Consider the following 10,126-nt stretch of genomic DNA (forward strand, 5'->3'; position numbering starts at 1 on the left):
GGGGGGGGCTTGAATAAAACTAGGTATACTTTAAGAAAATAAATATTTATTAAATTTGAATTAATGCTGATGGGAAGAAAAGGCTGAGCATGACAACTGTGTTCTCCGACTGAATGTAGCCACAAATGTCTAGGAGTGGATAGAAGAGGGAAGTGTTATAAGGATAAAGTATCAATGTTTGTAGGCTTTGTGCTGGTCTTATGGACCGAATTGTAACCTTTTCATTCTTTTCCTCAGGTAAACCTAAGGATCCAAATCATTTCAAATACGGAGCAGAGTCTTTGGAAGCATGGAAGGAAGGACGCCTTTCCAAAGACATTGTTGAAGAACAGAAGAAGGTTGAAAAAGCCGACCTTATTATATTTCAGGTATGTTTGTTAAAGTATATGTACAGTCTAACAAAGGAGTAGGAAAATGTAGGACCCCTGTCAGGTTTTTATCCTTGCCTTTGCCGCTGTTGAGAAGATTCACCTTCTTATTTGTCCTGTTGACCATTGTCATTGGACAGAAAGTGATGAATAATCCAAAATGTCACATTTGTCACCTAAACAAGAATAGATGAGAAACCTTGTTCTAAGGACAACTGTCTACGAGGGGATTTTCCCTCACTTGGAATAGATTTCCTCTCACTTCCTGTTATGTTTTTGAGACAGTAAGTGAATGGATATCTCCATAAAGGGACACAGGAAGAAAGAAAACAGAAGAAAGGGGTTTAAGTCATTGTCCACTCTATCCAAAACAAAAATGTTTTTTGGCAGTTGATTTATTTTAAAGCAAAAGTTTTAATAAATCCCCATCTTGGCACTATCAAGTAAAAAACCATTCTAACAAAACCCACCAAAGGGCTGTTCAGTTAAAACTCACAAACTTGAGTTGGACAAGAGAAAGGGGATTCAATAGTGACTCATTGAGGTAATTTCTGAAGCCATACTTCTCTTATTGGACTGGTCTCCAGTGAGAAGACGTGTTCTCTAAGCGCTTACTGACAGATTAAAGCACAGACACCATCATTTTTATTTATTTGTATAATTTTATTGATACAAATCTTTAGTTGAGACCAGCATTGGTGTCGTTTCTCCATTGTCATCTACAGCCATTCACAATAGGCACGGCTGCAGCTTCATCACAGGCTACATTTTGTGAATGGCCAAACAGAGGAGACATGACACCAGTGCTATAAGGTCCTAGACAGCTAGACAGTCCTTGTATTTAGTATATGAGTTAGGGCCAATGGCTGTTGTGGACTATTTCTACATAACATTCCAGTTGGCCTTTTAAGTAGCAATAGAAACAATCTAATTGCAATACGTTTACTTAAGTTAAGCACACAGCTATCATTAGGAGCTGGATTATCTACCTTAAATGGAACCTGTAAGGGGAAAAAGCTATAAAGGTTACAGCTGGCCACACACAATATAATTGTAGATCTCCTTTAAGTTGGACACATTTCGGGCAAGTCCTGATGACTTGGCTGAAATTCTACCAGTATGTATCCCCGTCCGGACCCCTCCACCCCCCTTCCCTGTTCAACAAAAGCCAATTTTTCAATCAACTGTTGTCAAAGCAACAGGTCTGAAAAATCTTGACCAATAGTGACTGCAGCCAAACAGTTGCAGTCACTATTTGTATTCTAACAGCAGCAGAAGAGGGAATCTAGAGTTTCCCAGTGTATGGCTAGCCTTGTATTATGAGGGTCTATCTGATTGGATGTTAATTTAATGGATTATTTAGATACGCCCTCATACTGTATAATTGTTAGTTGATTTAAGAGAAGATTATACAGAGATTGTACAGATTGTGGCCAACTTTATTTACCCAGAACAGCAGGCAGGCGGGATGCCTTAATAAAGCTGGCAATGCGGGTATTGAATTTGGGTCAATACTTGCTGAATTGGCCAAAAATGTTTATCCATGGGTGCCCTTTTGCACCACCCAGTTTGACAAAAATTGATGTTCCAATCTTTTGCTGTAAGAGGCAGGTGGAATGTTCTTGACCCCCCCCCTCCCCTTAGAAACCAATCTAAGCTGTTCTGTGATGCTTGTAGGGCTTGTTCGCACCATGTCCAGACCAGAGTGTTTTTTGTCCGCACCTGAAATGCATCCCAATGTATTCCTATGTATTTCTGGACTCTTTTCATCCCAGTACAATCTGTTCCAGTGCGGATAAAATAAATGCTGCATGCACTATTTTTTCTGGTCTAGAACACATGTAAACGCATGCAAATACACTGGACTGCACCGAAAAGCCAATTTTAAGCTAAAAATCAATTTAAAAAACGCACCGGAACGCATCAAAAACACAATGCAGCTCATTTGCAAAAACACTTCCAAATCTGGTCCATTCATGGTTTAAACAAGCCCTTACAGACCAACATCTATGGTCACTGCTCTTAGTCCACCCTCTCCAGCTTCATGCACATTACTGTTGGTTAGTGAGGCTGCCAATTAAATATTAGTGTGCAGCCACAGAACCATATACCCAATACTACCCACCTCTTAGATTGTTTGAGGGTTGACCACTTTTGTCTCTTGAGGCGTGTCATTTTTATCCATTTATTAAGAGATGTAATATATTGATTCTCATTAAATAAAGGTCAATAATAATAGAAGCATGTTATATGTTGCAGTTTCCCCTGTACTGGTTTGGGATGCCCTCCATAATGAAAGGATGGGTCGAGCGAGTGTTCACACTGGGTTTTGCCTACACTTTTCAGACTATGTATTCTGAAGGACTATTCAAGGTAAGAAGAATTGCAAACTACCCTGCAATGCATACAGCGTACCCCTCCGAGGCGTCAGCTTTGTATTTAGGCAATGCCATGTTGCATCAATCTGCCGCATTCCACTTTGTTCATGTCCAAACTCCTAGATACCATCTGTAAGCTAATTTTCTGAGGCTGTCAAATTTCTCAACTCACCAATATGAGTCCCAATAGAAGATCACAAGAAAACAAGTGCAGTCGACATGTAAGAGTATCAACTGATATTAAGTGTACACACAGTTGGCTGTCTTACACACTATGGCGATTCAAAGGGTTTCCTTGTGTTATGCTTAAAAAAAAAAAAAAATCAGAGACACTATTTTTCTGCTCAGACATACACTTTAATGCTAACACTTTTATCCGTTAAGTTTTCTTGTTTATTACAGCCTGCAGTGGGTGGGTTTGGCAACGGCGCTCCTACCTTATGAATAGGGAACCAAAAGGGTCTCCAGATCCCCAGATTAGTTACAAAAGTGCATTGCATACAAGTCAATCATATCTGGATATGCATAAGGACATCTATGTCTTGGTGCAGTATATGGTGGATTCGGTACATCTTGGCAATATATGCACATTTACCCATGTTTTATGCCATTGCCTTATTAATGCTGCAAGTGCAGAACACTACTTGTTGATCTGTCAGAAATTCAATGAGCTCCTAACTTCCTGTTGGGGCTGAGAACACAGCGCCTCTTCTGCACTGAAATCCCAGCTAGTGTTGTCAGCACTGCCTGTTGGACTACAGAACTCCACCTATACTTCTCTTGCCCACTCCACATGAATACTTTGATTTCTTTCTCAGCTAATAAATGCTGCTGCCATGACTCCCAAAAGCCTGCCGCACACTGTGTGTAGGGAAAAGGCTTTTGGGAGATGTAGTTCTATGGGCGTGCCTACCTTAGTAGGAACTGAGATCCCAGTGGCTGCTCCTTCAATATACTAGTAATGTTGCAGGGAGCAATAAAACATAAATAAATCATGTTTGGACATGCTTTAGGCTGGGTTCACACCTAATAGTCCCTGCACCTTATTAGGAGGAGTAGGCTACCTCCAGGTACACCTGCATGCAATCTATCGACTTCATTAATATGCTCACACTTGGAGACTCAGATACATAGAGTTAGGACCACACTTTGCAGAGGTGCCTTGGCGCGGCAGTGTGGCTTCTACATATTTTTGGCCAAAAGTTTGTGCAACTAAAACCTCTGATTTTAACGCATACTGTTGACAGGGCTACTTGTTTGGTTGCAGGCTGGCTGGCAGGTTGGGGCTGGGGAATTTTTGTGTTTTGTATTGGGTTCACACCTAGGCATATCGAATATGCGCGTTTGTTGCGCGTTTTGTACCGCGTGTTTTTACCGCGATTCGCAGTAAAAACAAAAGACAAACGCGCATTTCCGAGGGCTACCTGGCTGTATCCCAATGGATACGCGAGGCAAAAACGCCCCAAAGAAGCTCCTGTACTTCTTTGGGCGTAGGGCGTTTTGTAGCGCGTTCATACGGCCTGTAATACGCCCAGGTGTGAACCATACCCATAGGAAATAATGGGATTTCGGTGTTTGAGCATTTTGCAGAGCGTAGGAACGCGCTACAAAAAGGTGTGAACGGGGCCTTAGAGGGAGAGCGTGAGGTGTAGGGTTAAAGTGGGGTAATGCCTGGATATATCCTTAAAGCAGGTCCTCTCAGACTTAAACCCGCCTTGCAGGTTACATGGGACCATTGACATAATAGAATTGCGCTAAATGCTTAGTGCATGTTGCACACAGTATCGCACAGTGCACACTATTGCATAGCGGACAGTATCATGCACTGGTACTTTAAATTACCATTCATTCTCAATGGCACCCCAGTGCATGGTACTTGCCATGCAGTGATAAAAAGTAGTGCATGCATTACTTTTTTCACCACACTGAAATGCATGTTATTGCAGTGCATGCAATGCCAGCCTGCGGGAAGGAGCATTGAGGCTCCATTGAGAGTGAATCCCATGCTCTAAACTCATAGATCCCACACAATTAGAGCAGCACCATAGAGTTAACAGACCCTTAATATGGTGATATATGGCTAGCTTTAGATCTAGTCATGTTCACACAAATAAAAGGACCCGGGCAATGCAACGCAACTAATAAGAATGGAAGCTTCATGTTTTATTTGATGTAATATGACCCCTTGAAAGTATAACAGGGAATAGTGAATGTAGAATTATTCCAAGTTTTATTTTTTTTTCACATATTCATTACAGAATAAGAAAGCTCTTCTTTCTATCACAACTGGTGCCCCATCATCAATGACCTCACCTTCGGGGTTGGGCGGAGACATAAATGTCAATCTGTGGCCAATGCAGGTACAGTATTATATTTGTCATGTTAAAAGTAAGCATAATAACCCTTCCTGCTGTCCCATCCTGTCCAGAGATAGTTATTGACACATGTGAATGAGATGGGTTTTGTAGCTGATGAAATCCCAGTAAGAGGCTGACAGTTTGCAATAGTACCTGTACAGGTTCATGCGGCTATACACAGAGCAGTGCCCCATACCCCTCTGTTTTTAAGATTGCAAAAACAGTGTAGATTTTTTTATTTTTTTTGCTGGCTGATATGAGTCTTGAGAAGATTTTGTATTGTTTTTTTCTTTCCTTCAGACAATTTTTTTTTCTTTCAATAAGTTTTTTATTAAGAAAGGTTTTTGCAAAGAAATAACAGTACAATTAGGGTGATCACATATTGTGAGCATACAAGCAATGTGGCATAAAGGCAATCTTGGTACTTATATTCTGATACCTCGTGTATACACACCCATGAAGAGAGTAACAGAACACGGAAGGGGAGGGAGAAAGAAAAAAGAGAAAGACTAGGGAAAGAAAAGGAGAAAAAGCCAAGTAAAAAATACAAATGCAATACAATACAACCATTAGGCTGAAATTCAAAAGCCAGGTTAAGGTTTCCAGTAGGACCAGGCATCATAAAATCTCTTCATAGAACCATCCCGAAATGATACAATGCTTTCATGTTGGTAATTTAGATTAACTATGGCAACAGTCCCAGACAAATTTGGAGAAACTAAGCTTTTCCAATGGCGCACTATGGTCAGCCTAGGTGCCAACAGAATGTGAGAAACTATCATTCGAAATTGAGGTGGAATGTTATCAATGCCCAGAGAGGTGACCGTTAATTCGGGGGTGGGCGACACAATAAAGCCTGTGGTCTGCTTCAGACAATTTAACCAAGATACAGAAGAATGGAAAATCTCAATATGCTAGGCGCAAAAAATCAGATATGTAAATCAAAATGATTTTCCGGCTGGATAGAAAATTACTGAAACTGAAGGTTTTTTAGGAAATGTAATTGCTAAACTTCACCACTTAAAAAGCAATTCCAATGTAAAATATATCTGCAACTTGAATATCTTAAATCTCCCTTGGAAGACTTTTGCAAACTTGTGAAGCCAATGTGCAATTATAGTAAAATAAGATCCTAAAATAGACCCACAAACACTATAGCTTTCCTTTCTAATTTAATTTAAAAATGTCTGCGATAGTCCACTACTTGAATCTAGTTTGCTTTGTCTAAAACTCTGTAACTCATAGGAATGACATAAAGAGACCGCAAAATTGAAAGCCTTAGGAGCCCATTCACACTATTGGGCTATGTTAGTGCACACACATTGAAACATGTGTTGCATTAAAACGACCCATTCATTTGAATAGGTTGCCTAATTCACCAAAACAGACTAAAAACAAGGATGCATGTAGCATTCTTAGTAGTTCAACGGAAGGTTGTGCACTTTAGTCAGCCGGCATGGTACATTGGGATACCTTCAGAATAACTGGCACCAACAAGTGTAAAGCAGTGCAATAGTGTGGCCAGGCAGTAAATCCAGTCAGATTTGTTTTTTAGCTTTGGATAAAATGGGATGGAGCTAAAATTGTGTCAAGTTTTTATTTCTGCCTATGACCATATTGATGTGATTTTCTGTTACTTCCTGTCCTTGTGACATCCGTATGAGAAACAGAGGGCAGTTAAAGTGAAACACAGACAGCAATAAAGACATTGTCAGAACATCTAACCCTGCCCAAGTCTACATTGGATGTGTCCCCAATAGGGGCACAGATGACAGTAAAAACCTGACAAGGGCTCGAGCCCTTCCCTACTCTATCCAAAACAAAAGTTTTCACATTGATACATTATTCAAATTACTTTAAACAAAAACATAACCACTAGGGATGAGCTGTGTTGTGCATTTCTTTGTGATCTATTATAACAAAGAAAGCAAAACCTTGTTATGAGTCTATTTATCAATGTTTTCCCCCAAAATTGATTCAATTCAATTTTATTCAAGGTTCAGCCATGTTCCCCATAAGATTCCATTAGAAAAATGGGTGAATCTTGGGTAAAAACAATGATAAATAGATCCCGTTTTTTATTACATTAGCATGTTGTTGTTAATAATGAGTAGTTAAATATTTTAAAAATGGTGAATGTGTGTTGGCTCAACCTAGTTGTGGCCAACAAGAAATAGTAGACAACATAGAGAATGATGACTGGGCGGAAGCTCCAAAAAAATGACATCATCTGCCTCTTCATCAGGGTAGTGGTAGTTATTTTTACTTTATTTGAATTTTTTTTATAGCAATACAATGTACCACTCTACCTATCTTGATGAAAAGGCAGAAGCTTTGAAATGGTCTTTTTGTTGAGCTCCATCTGGTTACTGTTCTGCACAGCAGGTCAAACATAAGGGACCCTCTTATTGCATCCCACCTGCATGACCGGCGAGTTATGACTATAACTCATCATAATATCTCTGTCTGCAGAACGGCATTCTGAATTTCTGCGGCTTTCAAGTCTTGGAGCCACAACTGTCGTACGCCGTGGCTCACCTTCCCCAGGAGGCCCGTGTTGAGATACTGAAGAACTGGGAGAAGCGACTGGAGGCTATCTGGGATGAAAAGCCCATCAAATTTCTCCCAATTCAAGACTTTGAAGGCTATTCTGGTGGATTTGTACTGAAGAAAGAGGTGGAAGAAGCCCTGGCTGCATCCAAGTATGCTCCAACAGTGGGTCAGAACCTGGGCAAGCCTCTACTGCCTGACAGCCAGCTGAAAGCAGAAGGCAACAGGCTGTGAAAAGACTGTATTGTGGCCCACATGGGAGGCTCAGTACTGTGCCACCAGTGGGACTAGGGTGACAGTACAAAGCTGTGGTCATGCACTTCAGTTATGAGTGTCTGAATGGAGGACAGTTCTTTAGTCAACAGCAACCAATCTGTTTTTCCTTTTGGTGATTCCAATGCAAGTTGTCAGACATTTTTAAGTGTCAATACCTTATTGTATCTTTATTTATAGATTTAACACCCTTTGAAGAATGCATTAAAACTTTTTTTTAAATGAATAACTCAACATTAAAATGTTTTATATTAATATTACACTTTTTTCCAATGTTTTACTAAATCACTCTGGTAAAAAGGGAAACTTCACCATAAGGAAAGTTGGAGTGCAACTGGTATAGTGCTGCATTTGGTCGTATTGCTGAGAGCAGAGCAACAGATCTCAATTAGACGTCAGCCAATAAAAAAAATATTTGCAGCCATAGGGAGGGAGAATGTCACTGTATCTGGGCACACTTTCTGTACAAGGACATTGCATAGTTAGTCAGGTTGAAAAAAGACTCAAGTCTATGAAGTTCAACCAATAGAACTCGATGGACTTGTGATTGCAGTTCTGAGTTTTTTTTTTACAAAGAGTTTTCCCAGCACCTATCTATGGATTACTAGAGTCTTGTGATATGAAAGAGGAGCAATAAAAAGCTTACAACAGTCTCCATGCACAGGTACTGTTAGATAGGATGACAAAATGAATGGTATAGGTCACTTTAAAAAGACTATTTAAGGGCCAAAGCAAAAGTATAAGCGCACCTGTGAAGAAAACAGCTTTATACATACCTGTTGGCTGAACCATTTGCTTCACGCTCCTCTTGCCGACCCCTAGCTCACTACTGTTTCCTACAGTGATTAGGGGTCAGTAGAAGAAACCACACTGCTCAGTAGACGTGTGCGATTCGTTTCGTTCCGAATCGAAATTCGGACAAATTTTCGGAAATTCGTAGATTCCGATCATCCGAATCTCCGAAATTCCCGTTTCCGAATCTGAAACGAAACCTCCGAATCCGAACTTTCGGATCCGAATTTCGGATTTTGACCTGTAATTTCGGATTCGGATCAATTTCAGCCGATTAGAAAACGAAATCCGAAAAGAATCCGATCCGAATGCGAACGTGCGGTCGAACGAACGGAAATAAACGCACTTAACCATGTGACTACTTTCTAACCAATCACATAATAATGGAGCAGTTGGCCTTTTTAAAGGTCAACTTGACCAAGCTGGGGTACCCATCCCTCACTCTGGACATCAATTAAAATCACCTCAAATTTCTCATTTGTTTAGTGTCCAAGTTTGAAAATGTATAAATTAAAAAACAAATATGTATTTGTTCTTTGTGGCTCCCTGTCCCTCCCATCAGTGTATAAAAATCATCCAAACAACTTTTAAAAAAAAAACGGTGGTCAATGTGCCAAATTTTTCAAACCCTAAACACCAAAGTTTGTGTTACCCTATTTGCTGCCCTCACTGTGTGATGGTACTCTTCGGATGCTGAAATAGGCCCGGTAACACCGGTGGCCTGTCCTGCATTCCTGCCTCCGTGGAAGCAGACATTTTTTATCATAAAAAAACATTATGGTCAACGTGCCAAATTTTTTCCAGCCCGTAACGGCTCATATCAAGTTGGTGGTTTCTTGCTTTATGTCCCACTCTCCGGACGGCGAAAGAGGCGCCATAACATCGGTGGAATTGCCTGCATTCCCGCCTCTGTCGAAGGAGAAATTTTTCATGACCAAAAAATTTAATTATGGTCAACGTGCAAAATGTTTCCCAGCCCGGAACTGGCTACTACCAAGTCGGTTGCGTCTGGCTTGATGCCCCCACTCTCCGGACGGCAAAAGAGGCGCCAGAACATCGGTGGAATTGCCTGCATTCCCGCCTCTGTCGACGGAGACATTTTTCATGACCAAAAAATTTAATTATGGTCAATGTGCCAAATGTTTCCCAGCCAGGAACGGGCTACTACCAAGTCGGTTGCGTCTGGCTGGATGCCCCCCACTCTCCGGACGGCTAAAGAGGCGCCAGAACATGGGTGGATTTCCCTGCTTTCCCGCCTCTGTCGAAGGAGACATTTTTCATGACCAAAAAATCCAGTTATGGTCAACGTGCCAAATGTTTCCCAGCCTGTAACGGGCTACTACCAATTTTTGCGTTAAATCTTTCATAAAATTTGCAGCCTGATGAAAGTGATTGCCTTCGCAAGGCT

At 40.8% G+C, this 10,126-nt stretch overlaps 1 protein-coding gene across 1 annotated transcript in view; it reads left to right on the forward strand.

The window, feature by feature from the left end:
* Positions 1-7,903, forward strand: part of LOC108790641 (NAD(P)H dehydrogenase [quinone] 1-like) — a 16,416-nt gene extending 8,513 nt beyond the window's left edge. The window contains exons 3-6 of the mRNA XM_018560948.1: positions 238-368; positions 2,628-2,741; positions 5,005-5,106; positions 7,576-7,903. Of these exons, the coding sequence (XP_018416450.1) occupies positions 238-368; positions 2,628-2,741; positions 5,005-5,106; positions 7,576-7,887 (659 nt within the window). The 3' untranslated portion in view covers positions 7,888-7,903. The remainder of the gene's footprint in view (positions 1-237; positions 369-2,627; positions 2,742-5,004; positions 5,107-7,575) is intronic.
* Positions 7,904-10,126: the final 2,223 nt, after the last annotated feature.

Source organism: Nanorana parkeri, unplaced genomic scaffold (assembly GCF_000935625.1).
Source record: "Nanorana parkeri isolate BGI_ZX_2015 unplaced genomic scaffold, ASM93562v1 scaffold490, whole genome shotgun sequence".
NCBI classification, from domain to species: Eukaryota; Metazoa; Chordata; class Amphibia; order Anura; family Dicroglossidae; genus Nanorana; species Nanorana parkeri.